The sequence below is a fragment of the Aspergillus steynii genome, assembly GCF_002849105.1.
Source record: "Aspergillus steynii IBT 23096 chromosome Unknown P170scaffold_5, whole genome shotgun sequence".
NCBI classification, from domain to species: Eukaryota; Fungi; Ascomycota; class Eurotiomycetes; order Eurotiales; family Aspergillaceae; genus Aspergillus; species Aspergillus steynii.
In genome coordinates this window covers 2,872,554-2,888,567 of record NW_020194402.1, presented here as the reverse complement: position 1 = coordinate 2,888,567, position 16,014 = coordinate 2,872,554, and the positions used below count along the sequence as shown (strand labels likewise).

At 49.5% G+C, this 16,014-nt stretch overlaps 5 protein-coding genes across 5 annotated transcripts; 2 read left to right on the top strand and 3 right to left on the bottom strand.

The window, feature by feature from the left end:
• Positions 1-789: 789 nt before the first annotated feature.
• On the top strand, positions 790-1,695 carry P170DRAFT_427511 (uncharacterized protein; the record flags this gene model as incomplete). The annotated part of the gene is made up of 2 exons (XM_024847777.1): positions 790-921; positions 976-1,695. The coding sequence occupies 2 exons, from the start codon at positions 790-792 to the stop codon at positions 1,693-1,695; spliced, it is 852 nt and encodes a 283-aa protein (XP_024703729.1).
• Positions 1,696-2,261: 566 nt separating this feature from the next.
• On the top strand, positions 2,262-5,446 carry P170DRAFT_465789 (uncharacterized protein; the record flags this gene model as incomplete). Its single annotated transcript, XM_024852352.1, has 4 exons — positions 2,262-2,491; positions 2,538-2,850; positions 2,897-4,563; positions 4,617-5,446. 4 exons carry the CDS (start codon positions 2,262-2,264, stop codon positions 5,374-5,376), a joined length of 2,970 nt encoding a protein of 989 aa, XP_024703728.1. The 3' UTR covers positions 5,377-5,446.
• A 224-nt stretch (positions 5,447-5,670) lies between these two features.
• Positions 5,671-8,652, bottom strand: P170DRAFT_511025 (beta-glucosidase). The gene is made up of 3 exons (XM_024854841.1): positions 8,092-8,652; positions 6,545-8,005; positions 5,671-6,491 (listed from the first exon to the last, which is right to left on the bottom strand). The coding sequence occupies exons 1-3, from the start codon at positions 8,210-8,212 to the stop codon at positions 5,782-5,784; spliced, it is 2,292 nt and encodes a 763-aa protein (XP_024703727.1). The 5' UTR covers positions 8,213-8,652; the 3' UTR covers positions 5,671-5,781.
• A 263-nt stretch (positions 8,653-8,915) lies between these two features.
• P170DRAFT_497775 (phosphatidylserine decarboxylase) lies at positions 8,916-10,606 on the bottom strand (the record flags this gene model as incomplete). Its single annotated transcript, XM_024854119.1, has 2 exons — positions 8,916-10,296; positions 10,602-10,606. 2 exons carry the CDS (start codon positions 10,604-10,606, stop codon positions 9,066-9,068), a joined length of 1,236 nt encoding a protein of 411 aa, XP_024703726.1. The 3' UTR covers positions 8,916-9,065.
• A 645-nt stretch (positions 10,607-11,251) lies between these two features.
• P170DRAFT_427507 (Zn-dependent exopeptidase) lies at positions 11,252-12,940 on the bottom strand (the record flags this gene model as incomplete). The annotated part of the gene is made up of 5 exons (XM_024847776.1): positions 11,252-11,432; positions 11,484-12,610; positions 12,679-12,752; positions 12,802-12,836; positions 12,906-12,940. 5 exons carry the CDS (start codon positions 12,938-12,940, stop codon positions 11,252-11,254), a joined length of 1,452 nt encoding a protein of 483 aa, XP_024703725.1.
• Between the last annotated feature and the right edge of the window lie 3,074 nt (positions 12,941-16,014).

Here is a 16,014-nt window from a genome sequence, read left to right as displayed (position 1 = left end):
AGAGCACCACTGAGTGTAATGTGCCTTATCTCCTGCTTGCTTAGCCGGTTGCTTTTCTAAGGAACGAAGGAGCGTTGTTGCTCATGATAAGTATAGTTCTGTTATAATATGCGAGCTGTCAGAAAATCACTTATAAGGATTCACTCTATTTCTCTTGGCGCTCCTATTGCCTATATTCGGCAATCCAACTGACGATCGGTCTTCGCGGGTCCGCTTATAACCCAGGATATACAGATTCCATTGGCCTTCAAATGTGGCACTGGCTATGATTTTAGTGGTGAGTTTCTATAATACAGACCGGCTTTCGTCATGAGGCTTGCTATTTAGAATAAGCAAGGCATTTTTGAATTTGGTTGGGTTTAATTCATTGCCCTTCCAAAATTTGCAGTCGGAAAGCAAAACCACAATAATGTCGCCGTTCTTCTGGGAGATCAAATTGCTGTAAATGACATTGCTAGCTTATGATAACACTTAGTACTTCCATACTAACCTTGGCCACGCATGCTTAGCTGGAACAAGCTTCACAATTCCACGACCAGAGATCGTCATTCAGCCCCCAAATTTCCGCCTTCCAATTGGCGAGAAACCTCAAGAAGTGGACCAGTGGACCGTCATTACGCCTCGTTTTCACTGATAACCCCTCGGCTTTCCCATTGAATTCCATTTAATTGACGCATGAAAGTGTGTTCCAGAGTTCGTAGATCGTCGCAGCATATTTAACCCAGCCAATTTCCAGGTGCGATATTTTCTATCAACTAAACGTTTCCGTCATTGCATACAACCTTCACCATGGGCTCGCAAGAAAATCCCTCAGGTTGGTACGAACAAGACGTGCAAAGTATCAATCCCGATGCCCAAACCCTACTAGAAAGATACAGCGGCCTCAAACCGGAAGAGGTCCTTCCGCATGTCCTATCGCTGGTGCGTTCTTCTCACTACAACCCCAACGTCGAGGTATTCTAACCTATCCACCAGCGCGACGAGGCCTTCCAGGTCTTCCGGTATCCGTGCATCGGACAACTGCGATTTCTAGCCTTCAACCTCCAGCGCATGCCGTTCTACAACCAGATTCTCGACCGCCTCCGAGAAAACCCATCCACCAACTTCCTCGACGCCGGGTGCTGTTTCGGCCAGGAGATTCGCTCGCTAGTGGACCGCGGCATTCCCAGCGCGCAGCTCTTCGGGTGCGATCTCGAGCAAGCCTTCATTGACCTCGGCTACCAGCTCTTCCGCGACCAGGACCGTCTGAACGCGACCTTCGCCACAGGAGACCTAACAGCCTCGGAACCCGATTTCTTATCGAGTCCGCTCTCGCAGAAAATGAGCGGCAAGATGGACATCATATTCGCGAGCTCGCTTTTTCACCTATGGGATTACAAGACCGGGCTGGTGGCTGCTATCCGGCTGGTTACGCTGTGTCGTGACAAGCCCGGGGTGATGGTTACCGGACGGCAGGTTGGAAGTGTGTTGGGTGGGCATTATCCAATGCATGGGGTTGATTCTAGTGCTTTTCACTACCGGCATAATGTGGAGACGGTGAAGGGGTTCTGGAAAGATGTTGAAGAGGCGACGCGGACGCGGTGGAAGGTTGAGGCGAGCTTTCTTGCAGAGGATGCGATTGGGAAGGCGAGGAATGTTCTTCCGGGGTATGATGAGAACACGAGGGTTTTGTGTTGGTCGGCGACGAGGGTTTAATTGTAAGAGTCATTAATCATGAATATTCAATTGTTATAGCTCTTTACACATTAATTTTGTGAAATCACTTGAAAGTCTAGAAAGCGGTTCGGATAATTTTCGCAGCTTAGAGTGGAAGGCGTCAATTGGATAGGCTAATTTTCTAATACAACATCCTGCATGCCAGGGCAAATATATATCTGCGCGAAGAACTTGTCTTGCATAAAATGATTGATTTCTCAAACTAAATACCTATGAGAAAGCTCCTTTTGAATAGTGCTGAAACAAATTAATTACAACGGATCAATACCGTATACATTGGCCTAACTGGTGTGTCATAGTAAAGGCGAGCAAGACAGTGGCAATTGAGTCTGAAACGCTCAAAACGGTAGAAAAGTGGCGATCCCCCGCATGCAGATTATGTCAACCGAATGATGACGCATTCTGTGCATAATACTTGCATAAAGTGGGCATAACCTTCTGTGCGCACAAAACCCCTATCTCTAACAAGGACGTTGATCGACGTCAATTCTTTTCCCCCTCAAAAGACTCCCCAGCCTGCCTATGGAGGGTTTGGTCCTGGCCTCATGACCGACTCGAATAACTCCACACCTACTGGGGATGAAGGCCCCTTGAAGTCTCTTCAACAAACCGTCTTGACCGGGAAGAAGAGACGCCTGCCGCCGTTTCTGGACCATTTCAACGCGCGCGACCTGAAGATCCTATGTCGCTGCTGGATTGCGGCCTGGGTGGCCTGCTTATTGTTTCTAATTACTCCCTCTCTAACGAGCTTGGGAACTGCGACTTTCTTTGCCTGGTATGAGCCTTTACCCTCTGGAAAACGGCCTGCTAACATTCTCCAGTCTGGTTCTGTTGATGCTCCCCCCGAGCAGTGTGGTCTTCATTTACCTTCTTGGAGCACTCTCCCTGTATCTGGGAATCTGTTTAGCGTGGGTATGGGGCGTTATCACAACGAAGGCCGCTTTGGCGGCCAGGCCGGCAGCCGATACGCAGGCGCAGTTGATGGCGTTGCAACAAACCGCGCAGCAACGAGCCAATGCGACCGGGGAACCAGTCGCCAGCGTGGCTCAGGTGTTGGTCTATGATGGACACATGCTGGATGCACGCGTGACTGCCGTGACTTACTGTCTCATTTGCACATTCATTTATTTCATGGTACGTCTCTCACCAAGCCAGTTGAACCAATACTCATCCACACTAGGCTCGTCTCCGGGCCAGTAACCCCAAAGCGACGTTCACGGCAATATTCGCAATCATCATCTCGGACCTGTTTCTCCTCTTCACGCCACTTCTACCGTCGTTCTCTGGCACTCTGCCTCTCACGCTGGCCAAACCGGCAGGCGTCGGCATCGGCCTGGGATTCGCATGCTCGGTGCTCTTCTTCCCGCAGTCGACGTCGCGGATTGTCCTAGACAGCATGGGCGATATCATCGAGCTGCTGACGCATCCTCTGGCTTTCACCATGGCCACTCTGGGACAACGGAACCCGGACCTGGACGTCGAACAGTTGCGAAAGACACAAGCCAGCATCATCGGCGAATATCGCAAAATGGAGCCCGCGCTGGCGTTTCTCCCGCTGGACTTCTCCATCGGGTGTTGGGGTGCGCAGAATGTCGGAACCTTCAAGGAACCCCTCCGACAGGCCGTCGTTGCCATTCTCTCAGTGCTCGAGTTTCACATTAACCAGCTGTCTGGGAGAGCGCGCGCGAAAGAGGTCTTGCTTAAATATGTGGATCAGATTGAGTCAGAGAAAGCCGAGACCAAGGGATCACGCGAAGTGGGACGTCATCAGCTGTCGCAGATGGCGAGGCTGCTTGATGGGCTGCGTAATTCCGAGTCTGATTCCATTCCGGATGAAACGTTGCAAGCTTTGATTGGTAGTGCATCTGAAGCGATTGAAGCCACTGTTGTGGCGCTAGGAGCATCGAGGGATTGCGTTCGCATGGCGAATCGTCAAACCTGGTACTGGCGTCCATCCCATGAGGACCGGGCGCGACTGAGCGAGCAAAGCCAAAGAGCCCTCGAGGATATTCGTGCGATGCGTAGCACGTTCATTAAAAACACAACCGAGATCCTGATCAACGAATTTGGTCCGTCGTTGGACAGTACCTTAGACGATGCGGCTCACGGTCACCGGGTCAGAGGCATCGTGTTTGCGATGGTATTCGAAGAACTTTTGTCCACCGCGATGGATCGGGCAGAAACCCTCCTGGCTCAAGTTCTCGACAACTTTCAGAATTCCCAGAGCACACGCGTGTGGTGGCCTATGAGCCTGAAATCGTTCGGGTCATGGTTAGCAGGCAAGGGAAACAAGGCTCCTGCCATGACCCAAGCAGCCGACGATGACCCAGACCAGCAGGCAGACCAGACAAAACTAGTTCAGGAGAAGCTGCGAATTAGTCGTGGATACCGTACGAAGCGCCGTGGCTTCGTTAGTCGAGCAATTCTAGGCACATACCATTGGTTCACCTCGAATGAAGGGCTGTACGCCTTGCGCACGGTCGTGGTCACTATCGCACTCGGCATTATTTCGGCCCTGCCCAGCACCGCTGGGTTCTACTATCGCGAGAAAGGCATGTGGGCGTTGATCATGGCGCAAACAGGACTTGTACCTTACATGGCAGACTTTACCTTCTCCGTCATCGCACGAGTTGCAGGGACCGTTATCGGTGGCGTGCTGGGCCTGTTGGCATGGTATATCGGTTCCGGCATTGGACCAGGTAATCCATACGGACTGGCGGCTATTTTCGGCGTCATGCTCTTTATATTCCTTTGGGCTCGTCTTTATCTACCCCCAAACCTCCTCCAAGGCGGAATCATGGGTGGCGCCACCTTCCTGCTCGTGGTTGCATACAGCTTCAATGACACGTAAGTCCTCCGAAGCCCAACACCACCATCGCTGACAACTAACACGCAACCAGCCACACCCCGACCTACGGCAACCCGGGCGTCGGCTACACCGTCTTCTGGCGGCGCCTCCTCCTCGTCCTCATCGGCATCGGCGCCGGCACCATCGTCCAACTCTTTCCCCACCCGCCCTCCGCCGCCAAACACATCAGCAAGACGCTATCCACCACCATCCGCACCATCTCCGACCACTACGCCCTCGTCCTCTCCTGCTGGGGCCAGGACCACCAAACGGACGGCCAGATCCTCGCCGGCCCGATATCCCTCCGCATGGCCGAGTCCCTCGTCATGCTAGACGGCCCCATCCAGCTCCTCCGGTACGAGTTCTCCAGCTCCCGCTTCGACAGCTCCAGCATGGAGCAAGTGAAACGCCTCTGCCACGGCCTCAACCGTAACGTGGGCCGACTGCTCGCGCTCTCGGCGTCCCTGCCCCGCGAATACCGTGATCGATTAGCGCAGCTGACGGGTCTCCTTGATCATCGCTGCATCGGCGAGGTCATGGCTGTGTTGAGCGTTTGTGAACAGGCGCTTAAGACCGGGGATGCGCCGCCGGAGCTGCTGCCGACGCCGTTGGTGCGAAGGTCGATGGAGTATTGGCGCGCGCATTCTTTGGATTTGATACTGTCGCCGGAGATGCTGCGGGATGAGAATTATCGACGGTATTGTGTGGGGATTAGTGCGTATGTCAAGTTTTTGGATACCGTTGATCAGCTGGTGTTGGTTATTAAGGGGGTGTTGGGGGAGTCGCATTTGGTTGATTGGGAGGAGGTGTAGTGTGGTTTGGGATGTAATTGTACGAGGTGTTGAAATGAGGAATTGGTCATAGTTGGGGCTTTGTAGAGGGATCCCGCTTTTGACAAGGCATTTTATATAGCCTTCTCGTATTTGGCTTGTTGGAAACATGGAATACAGTACTTCCTCTGGGATCTTCATTTATAAGATCGTAGGGTTGTGCTCCAAGCGAAAGCAACCAACAGTAAAGATACGTTCTGATAATTGAAGCAATTGTTCATTTGGTTTGATTTCACTACCCTTAAAAAGCCAAGTCATTATAACTATGATACGTTAGACATATACTCGTCCATCCCATTCCACAAATAGAGGAAAGGTCATCTGACATCTCAAACCCTACTTGCAGGCTGCTTCCCTCGTGAACCCGCATAACCGCATCCTCCCCACTCACTCGATCTCCAAAGTCCCATTCAAATGCAAAATGCGGCTACTCGCCCCAACAAAAACACTATACTCGGCGTGCTGAAGCCTCCACTGCTGCGCCACAACATCCCAAATACTCAGATCGCGACGCGTCAACGGGAACGTGACCGTTTTCGTCTCCCCCGCCGTCAACGGCACCCTTTCGAACCCTCGGAGCTGACGAACCGGCGCGTTCGGAATCTCAACATACAGCTGCGCGACTTCCGACCCGGCCACGTCTCCCGTGTTCGTGATCGACGCGGTCACCTCGAACAAAGTATCCCACAGCTCGGGGTGTCCGCCCTGGACGATGGCGATGCTGGGGTCCACGAGAGCGGAGGTGCGGTTTCCGGTAGATTTCACGTGGAAGTCGGAGTACTTGAAGGTTGTGTAGGAGAGACCGAAGCCGAATTCGAAGCGGGGGGTGATCTCCTTGCGGTCGAAGGCGCGGTAGTCGATGTAGAGGCCCTCGGTGAAGTTTACCTCGGGGAAGGCGTCGAAGGAGACGGTGGAGTTGAGGAGAGAGCCGTAGTCGGACTCGTTCTTGGCTACGGTGTAAGGGAGTCGTCCGGAGGGGTTGACGTCGCCGTAGAGGATGTCGGCGAGCGAGTGGCCGCTTTCTTGGCCGGGGAGGCCGCCGTAAAGAACGGCGGTTACGTTGGGGTGGTTGATCCAGGCGTCGACGGTGCGAATGCCTTGATTGTGGGTCAGATGGTTTCGACGATGTAGAGAAGGAAATGGGACTTACCGGCAGAGTGAATCACTACAATAGTGTTGCTGCAGTTGGCAGCCACGTTTTTGACGAGGTTGTCGCTGAACTCATCGGTGAGAGAGGTTCGATCGAAAGCCTCGGATGCATACGCGTTGATGAACACGAGGCAGGCGTCGCTGTTCACGTATGCAGGGGTGGGGTTTTCCGAGTAGAAATCCCAGCGAAGAGTTCCGCGGTTGCGAGAGGTGCGCTCCTGGAGTGCTTGGAATGGACTGACGACATACGGGGGTGTGCTGCCACCAGAGCCACCTCCGGTGAAGAGAGTGCCGTTGAAGGTGGTCCAGCCGAAGTTCACCTCGTAGCCGCCTCCGTATCGGGAGGGGTTAGACCAGGGAGCAGCGCTGACTGTCGCATCGTAGCCATAGACGCTTAGGAATCTGGTCGAGTTCGTGAAAGGAAGCGTGTTGTTGACATTCTTGACCAGGACCGTGCCAGCAGAACCAATCTCTTGGATAAGATCAGCGTGATCGCGCTGAACGTCGATAGGATCGTGCTTGTCCGCTTCGGAGTACATGCCCGGGGCCGGGAAGCCCTCATCCTGACCGGTCAGATACCAAGCGGCTAGGATTCGAGTCACCATGTCGTCCAGTCGGTCAGCAGTCACACTACCATTGTTGACGGCACGAGTGAGGTTGCGACCCCAGAAGCCACCGTCTGGCATGACGATATCGAGACCAGCGTTAGCAGATGCAACGCCCGCATGCTGTGCGTCCCAGTCGCTAACCACAAACCCATCAAATCCTAGCTCCGTTTTCAGGATACCGTTCATGAGTTTCGAGTTCTGACATCCATAGGAGTGGTTTGATCGTTGATACGAGCACATCACGCTGCGAATACCCTCCTTCAGAGAATCCATGAAGGGAAAAGCATACAGCTCATGCAATGTGCGATCATCGACATTTGAACTCAACGCCTCGCCCATATCCCCTGGGTTCCGCCTCCATTCCTCCTCGTTAAGAAGCCAGTGTTTAGCATTAGCAATGACTCCCGCCTCTTGGATTCCCTTGGTGATAGCACCCATACCCACTCCCGCCAGGTACGGGTCAGCACCCAGTCCTTCCCAGTTTCTCCCACCGCGAGCCAATCGCCCCAGCGGACCTGCTACAGGGCCCAGGGCGACATTAACGCCCTTATCGTGATACTCCTCGCCGAGAGCATGGCCGTATTCATACATAAGCGAGCGATCCCATGTGGACGCAACGTGAATGCCGGCTGGGAAGGCGGAGACGAATTCCTGGCCGCGCAGGCCGTCGGGGGCGTCGGAGAAACAGAGAGAAGGGATCGACAGGCGGGGGACGGCGCCGCTGTTCCCCACGCATTGGCCGTCATGGCCGCGAGTCAGGTTAGTTTTTTCCTCCACGGTCAGCTTAGACACTAGGGCCTTGGCACGCTTGTAGGCGGTTTCCCATGCGGTGCTGGTTGAGCCGTTTCCGATAGCTGGGGGTTTGATTAGCTGGAATGATTAATGGTGGGATATGTGGTAAAGAGTAATGAGTGAAACTGAGAGTGTATGGGCAACTGACGTGAGGGATAAACGGCAGGACTCCGGCCATAGTAGGGAACCTCCGATTCATTGGTATACCCGGCAACGCACACCGTGCTCTGCACCAGAGCTACCTGGATTAAAGGCGAGAGAACCTTCATATTGGCGATTCAACCCGGAAATTGTCCACGCACAGAAGCTGTCAATCTCGCAGCAGAAGATGACGCCTTTTATAGACATTCGTCTCTCATTTCGGAGGATATCCGAGAATGCCTCGCATCGAGATCCTTTGACCTTTCCATACTCAACCACCTGGTGAGGGGAATTCTTGGCGTGGAGGGACTTGCATCTTGACGAGTATTTGCACCCCGAGAACAGATTCCACAGCGTGGGGAAGGTATTGCGGGATAGTGCCTGTCGATGACGGCGTTTTGTTAGTCTGGAGAGAGTGGAGCGTGTGGAGATTCTCTCCCGGAGTTGGACGCTTCCGGTCCGTAACCACGGCATCTGCCATGATTCTAATGACAAGGCCGCGGGGCGGCGCGGGCGTCTCGTCTTGAAAGCCTAATATAGCTAGTCCGTTCATTTCTGCGGGATTTTGTCACATCGGTACGGCATGAAGTTATGGTGGATGCGGTCATGCAATCCTGCTTGGCGCTTCTAACAGCCGAGTTTGACGGATACGGGTCAAGACCGATCCGAATGTTGGCTCTTCAAAAACCCGATCAGACAATACTTTAAACGCCGATATCCCGTAGGAACAAATCCCGAATTATGATATTGGACACTTTTAAATGATGTCACTTTCCAGCAGGGTGGCCCTCAATATGTTTTAATATTGTACTGTTAGGTTTGTATAATATAACCATTTTCAAGCCCGCACAAGAAACGAAAGCCTCCATTACACTGTAATAAATAGGCCTGGATTAAGGTTTCAAGTTATCAATCAACAGAGTCTCCTTGCAAAATAGAGCTGGGGCTCATCATGCTCATCCCGGCTTATTGCTGTGGAGCCTACTGGAAGGTAGCCAGTTGCGATCTCACATTGATTTTCGTTTCATTGACCTCAAGATCGGATCGATACTTCACCTTTTCTTGGAAGACGATGACAATATCGGAGCCTCCCCATTGGAAGTACGAGATTTCATCGCCCTTCTTTACACACTGGTTCTTTTCTACCTTCATGACGACGGAAGACACTTGAGCCATCCCAATAGGCAGCACGGCGACCTTGCCATGGTTGTCAGTCTCGATAATGATTAGGCCGCGAGTCTGACACCACTGATAGCCCGCATCGTCTGGAGCATCAAGTTGTTCAAGTTGCTTGTTCTTCTTGGCATGACGTCGAGAAGCCTCTTCTGGGTGACGGACAAGGCCTCTATCCGGAGCAAGTTTCTTTCCGTCCTTGCCCTTCGTGACTTGAAGGAAGACTTGATCCTGGATATTCTTGACTTCGACAACTTTGCCGCTCACGGGGGCATGCTGGCGGTGATAATCGTGCGGAGACAAGAACGCATGCATCAAGCTTCCGTCATTGAAGTCCTTCCCAATCCACTGAAGTAGCTCGTCAATGGGCCACTCAATTCCTTTGGCGACAATAGGGCTGGGATCAAGAGTCACAAATCCACCAGTAATGTCCCAGCTGCCACCGAACTTGGAATCAGCCCCATGGACAATGATTGTGTCATCTCCGTCCCCGTCAAGTGGGCGAGCAACGTTTATGTCCTTCCAGCGACGGGCAAAGAATTGGTTAAACGACTTCCATCCACCTTCAGGTGGATCTTCCCACAAATAAGCTTCCTGGTTGTAGAGTGGGTTGTTATAAAAGGAGTCGGTATGATCGGCAGACTCCTTCGTGTCCATCCAATGTCCAATTTCGCGGGCATAATTCACCAGCCAGCTGGAAAGCGGAGTCAGCTCCGCGCCGGCGGTAGACGGGAGAATGGGTGTTTGGAGACCTCTCGTAGTTGGCTGATCCATAACCCAGTAGAATACAAGGAGCTTTCGGAGAAGCTCATCTCCAGGGCTGGAAACATCGGGTGCCCATTCCAGAAGGTCGTCACAGAAGCGCAGGTAGCCATCCAGATCGTATATCAACTCTCGGTTCATATCGTCCTGTCCGCCACCATCCTTCAGGCGAGCTGATTTGATAGCGTTTCTAAATGCTGAGACTCTTCCAGGAACGGCGAAGATGAGTTTGCGAAGATCACGGACGATCGCAGTCCTGGGCTCATATTGAGAGGTACTGCACGCCAAAGACATAATGCCTTGCGAGGGTGGGTTGTTTAAACGATATATTGATTATAGCTTTTGGAAAGAATAATTGACTGGTGATGGTTGCTTTCAATAGTGGTCTACTCAGAAAGAACAGCTTCAAGCACACGGTATTTGTAGGACAGCCGTAGGTGGACTAGGCAATGATAGCCATTGGAATTGAGAAACTGATGACATGCACTCTGAATGAAAAAGTCATATTGACATAAACGATTCAATATGATCGATCGAACTACCAGAAAATCACGCACTATACATGAAGTTTTCAAAGCACACGTCATGGAAACCCGGCTTCGGAATTAAGCCATGTTCTAGACATAGGGTCGCTGCACTCTCTGAGGTTGCATATGAGATAGTAGATGTCATACTTGACGGAAATGCACTCGATGTTGTCAATGACTGTCTTAAATCTTTACGTAGCCTTTATTTCCGGGATAACCTACTAAGGGCCAAGTTTTGATGTTGTAGTGATCTAGATGCAACGCTCTTGAAAGCATCGAACGGTCTCTTTCAACTTTGTCTCTAAGAATTTTACGGTGATGACTTGCTTCCACAGAGAGCATTGCAACAAATCCCTGAATAATGTTGATCATGTGTGATCTACTCATAAAATTCCGAAACTCCTTCAAACCAGGCCTATCAGTATGTGCATCTAACCACACTATGCAATAGTCCTGCCACAGAGAATCAGTTAATAGATCTTCCTCTTCAGTATTTTATAACCGATGGTTATTATTTCAATAATGGTATTATAGACGTAGATTGCACCGAGTCTACAGTAATCTAAAACCGAGACCAATGACTTGAGAAATGTCAGAAGTTACCTTAATATTATTGCACGATGTCAAATGAAAGCCTCATTAATTGCGAAAGCAGAAGTAGATTGTCACGGAATTTCAAGACATGTAAAATCAGAATGAAGCAGTCTAAAAGCTGCTTTCGGCAATGTAATGCCAGTAAGTACCCAGTAGCTTCGTTCCGTTAATGTAATTTTCTCTGGGTATATTTTCATCTGGTCCATGCGCACCATCATCAGATGTTCCCACAGGAAGTAGCATAAGACTTTTTTCACCCAATACCTGTTGAAAGTCAAGTGTTACACCGATACTATATCGTTATCAGTAGCTATTCAGATCGATACCAAATGATGATACGTACCTTCCCCCTTCTCTCGTATTATCTGGCGTTTTATTATAAACCTTCTCTGTAGCTTTACGAGCAGCAGTGAAATTGGCATCGTCGGGCTTCGCCAGCCAGAATGCCGGTGGTTCATCCATCGCTTGTATGGATAAGTTATTTCTGCTCTTCAGCTTTGCAAATTCTTGCTGCAAATACAGCGTCACCTTCGAGTTTACTTCGTCACCAGTCATATTTGGCACAGTGCGAATGGAGAATTTGGCAGAAACTGTGGGGGCAATGCTTGTCGTTTGATTAGGGGTCGAGTCTCCGCCTATGATGCCGTGAATGCTGAGCGAGGGGAACCTCCATCGATGCTTGAGCGTATCAACTTTGTCATTGTAAATGGCTGCGTCACATTTGATTGATTTCTTGAAATCATCCATGGTGAAATCAATTCCTTTGAGGTCTGCTTCCTCCTGATCTGTAAGTGGAGCAACGTTGGCGTCGATGTCACGAATGAGAACCTTCCCCTTCGAGTCAACTAGCTTTGACAGAAGGATAGACAGATCGGTCAGTGGCTCATGGACCACGCCACCAAACATCCCGCTGTGCAATGCAGGACCGTTGTTCGTGATGGTCATAGTAAAATAGTTGATACCTCGAAGCCCGTATGTCAAGCAGGGCTTTCTAGTGGTAAGCCAATAGTTATCCGAAATGCAAGCTGCGTCCACATTAGCAAACAAATCTTTATTTTTCGAGACAAAGTCCGAGAACCCGATCGAGCCGGACTCCTCCATTCCTTCAAGACAGAAAAGAATGTTAACCGGAACGTCAACATCCGCTTCCTTGTGCGCCTGCAGTGCATTCAGCCAAGCGAGGACAGGTCCCTTGTCATCTGTGGTGCCTCGACCGTATAGCTTTCCATTTTCCTCTTTGACGTCGAAGGGCTCATGAGTCCATCCATCACCACCTGGCTGGACGTCATAATGTCCGTATATCAGGATTGCTTTCTTGTTGGGGTCCCGGTTTTTTGGGTATTGAGCTGTGATCACGTCGGGTAAATGAAGAGTCGGATCGGATTCGTTGGTCTTTGGCTGGTCGCCCAAATCGTGTGTTGTCACTGCTGCCCCGAGTCCTTCCAGTTGTCTTTGCAGAAAGTCTGTCATCTTCCAGGGTTTATGTTAGTTACTGAATATTCAATTATTATATCATGTGTCTCTTCGGGGGGACATACATCAAAGACTTTCTGGCGGTCTTCCGGCTTCGGAGCCGACGATACGGAAGGGATTTTGACCGCGGGTGTGAGCCCTAGGTCTTATAAGTCATAACTCGAAAGTATGCGCATGATCTCACATACTATCATCGATAAAGCTTTGCGCTAGGTCGTCAACCCTGTATTAATGACTTTAAGTTAATATCTTCCCACGACATAAATTTCTGTGACTTCGTATACTCTCGTACTTATCAAAAAATGGTTTGAGGTTTTGGTCCGCCATGGTGGCGTTGGAGATCTTGACACTCTGGTATTTGTTCGAAAGATAGATCTTTGCTCAAGGCGACGTTTTGATTGGGAAGAAAAAGAGACTGAATCGTAAATGGATGGAGTCGAGGTCCCCGGCCAATTTATCTAACGTTACTTCCGCTAGACATTTGCTACCGGGTTCAAATTGGTGAGTGGTTTTCGTCTCGTTCTGGTGATATCATAAACTTTACCGTTGTCAGTCTGACAAGGGATCCAAGCTCACTCAGTAGAGCCGATTCGGAATGACTTCCACTTTTGCCGAGGACAGCTGCGTCTGGGATTTCCATTGCATCGATATGATGTCTACCATATCAATGTAGTAGTTTTCGATGTTGCAATTTCATCGAGTCAATATTCTAATTCAATGTAAAACTAAAATATCTTGTATGGTATGTATGTACGTCACCGTAAAAAAGTAGAAAAAAAAAAAAAGCTTGAAATGCTCCACTCAACCCGCATGCGGTCGACTACACCCGTAGCCGGAGGGCCCGGGAGTCCAGTTGGAAAATCTACCACTCTCAAAGTTCTACATTCAAATTGGAGATGGTTTGCAGCAAGAGATGTACAGCATTCGTCATCTGTATAGCCTCGTGGACTCTAATCCAGAGCTAATCGGCATCCGCTTTATGGAAGGACGTAGGGGGCGTTGAACTTGGATGGTCCATAATAGTGATGACGCATGCATCAATCCAGTTTGAAGCAACGTCAAAATATCTCTTTGCTGGACATCTCCGGGTTGCATTTCTTCTATCCAGGCTATTCTATAGGTGAAGGTCCATTCAAAGCCGAAACCGTCCTTCGCGTATAGGGTTTCGGGCCTTCGGCACGGCCCACTCCACCGGCAACTGCCGGTCCCGCATACAGCACCGCCAAGACTCGGGAATGGCAACCGAGAATGCTTCAACTGCCAGTTTCTCGGCAGATCACAGAGGATAGATTGGAATTGATTGAGAGTTAACGAAAACAGACCTCCGAGTGAGTAAGCTACAAGTACGAAGTAGAACCGGGGATACCTTCCCTCTCTGGCGTAAGATGCTCTCTGCATTCAGACGAAAAATCATATTGTTGTCGAATACAGCGAGAAGTGCTCGGATCGGTGTGTACAGCTGGATCATGCTGGTTTCCTTGGCCAGGAAGCCCATGTTCTAAAGTACAAAGACCCCTCGGTAGTTGTATGGTCTACCATTCCTTTCAGGCAGCTTCATTTGTAATATCTAGGTTGATGAATAAATGGATGAACGTATCTCGGTGCTCTGCTGACTCGTTGCCAAGCCACTGGCTTTCAAACTGTATGTGACATTCTTTGGTCTGCAAAAAAATACATATAAGGAGATTGTGTTTTCTTCGTCATAGCCTTCAGTTTGTTGTGACTTCATTGGCTTGTTCCGCAGCATCGACAAACACTACAGCACAACCTAAGCAATCTACCAAACTATCAGTGTCCACCATCGACAATGATAGTACATTTTTCAATGCTAACACGTATGTAAAAACCAGGCCTGTCAAATCTCATTTCCATCTAAAGCGAGCATAACAAAGCCATTCCACTAAGGCGTGACGAACAAAAGGACAAACAAAGACGGGCACATGAAAGCACCGGTATCCTCACGGAAAGTGCCACATAATACAAAGAGCCGTTCCGACATAAGAGGGAAGTGCACGCTACGATGTGCAGATTGTGCGGAAATATTATTCTATCAACATCTCGAGTGATCTACTTATAAACCATCCGCTTTGTACGCTGTGCAGTCCATTTGTTCAACCTTTCGCATCATTGTCAAAGGACCAACCTTCTCCATTTACTTTCATTTCAGGATCTTACTTCCAAAAATGTCGTTCGTTCCTACTCAGCTCCAGCCAGATGAAGTTTTCTTGTGCATGACTTCTTTGCGCAACGATACTCCCTGTGTGCAGAAGCTCGAAATGCTCATTGACCGGCTCAAGGACAAGACCTTTGAAATCCATTTCAAAGAGCCTGCTCTTCCATCAGATGGGTCCTCGCGTACTCTCTCAATTTATGTGGACGCAAGTGGCGATGTCAATAAGCAGATCGACGAGCTGGTTCCAGAGTTGATCAATTACCTGGAGAGGGAACTCGACCAGGCGAAGGAAGGCAAGGCCAAGGAAGACGAGGTCAAGTCCAAGGAAGGCTAGGCAACTTTGCTATAGCGCAAATCAACTTCTCCGACATGTTCAAGAATGCGACGTCTCGAGGCCGATGCTGAAGCTTTGTAAATTTCAAATTGTCAAGGCCCTCAGTCACAGAATTCATTGTTCTTCCTTCATTGATCTTTGTTTAGGCTTTAGTCGCTTGACATAATAACAACATTCAAAGGGGATTTCCTCAAACCTACCAATTTTTAATTCTCGTTATAGCAGTAAGATAAGACTGTATTAGCGTAGGTATCCATGGATGTCTTCAAAGCCTATGGGTGAAGGGCTATTACCAACATTTATGCTGTCTGTATATTCAACAGCAGCATAATCCCGTTATATTGATTACGTCATTTTTGTTCTATCTCCATGCTTATGCCAGAAGACCCAACCAATATGTGCACGTGCTGGTTGTATCGAGTAAATTTCTTTCATGCCTAAATAATCTGAATCCTGATAGAAGGTTATTAGGCGCTACCCTTTAGTGGAGCAGTAAACCTACTTGGCACGGGCTCGTTGCATTGCAGTAATCAAGCCTTCAAAAAATATCACTCATAGAACTACTAGTCAACAAACGGAATATTTCCTAAACTGAATTGATTGACTTCAAAAGTTGCCTAATATTCCTCAGATGATGACGTAGCGATGTTAATTCACTGAAATTGAACAAACGAAAGAAAGTAACAAAGGCAGCAGGACAACAAAGCCCATTCAAACAAGGCGGCCATGCTAACAGTAATGGCATCTTCCGTCAAGTTCGTGAGAGTATCGCCAGTTTACCGGCGATATCCCGTATAACTAATGTAAACGGGAATACAAATAACCCCTGTACTACCTTCCAACATAAAAATATTGTGAGCTTTTTTTAACCCCCCTTGACTTGAGAAAAGTCCA

Coding starts and splice junctions, on each gene's coding strand:
- P170DRAFT_511025 (XM_024854841.1), bottom strand. CDS start 8,212: ATGAAGGTTCTCTCGCCTTTAATCCAGGTAGCTCTGGTGCAGAGCACG. Junction 8,006..8,091: donor TCCTGCCGTTTATCCCTCAC/GTCAGTTGCCCA, acceptor TCAAACCCCCAG/CTATCGGAAACGGCTCAACC. Junction 6,492..6,544: donor TGTAGTGATTCACTCTGCCG/GTAAGTCCCATT, acceptor CCCACAATCAAG/GCATTCGCACCGTCGACGCC.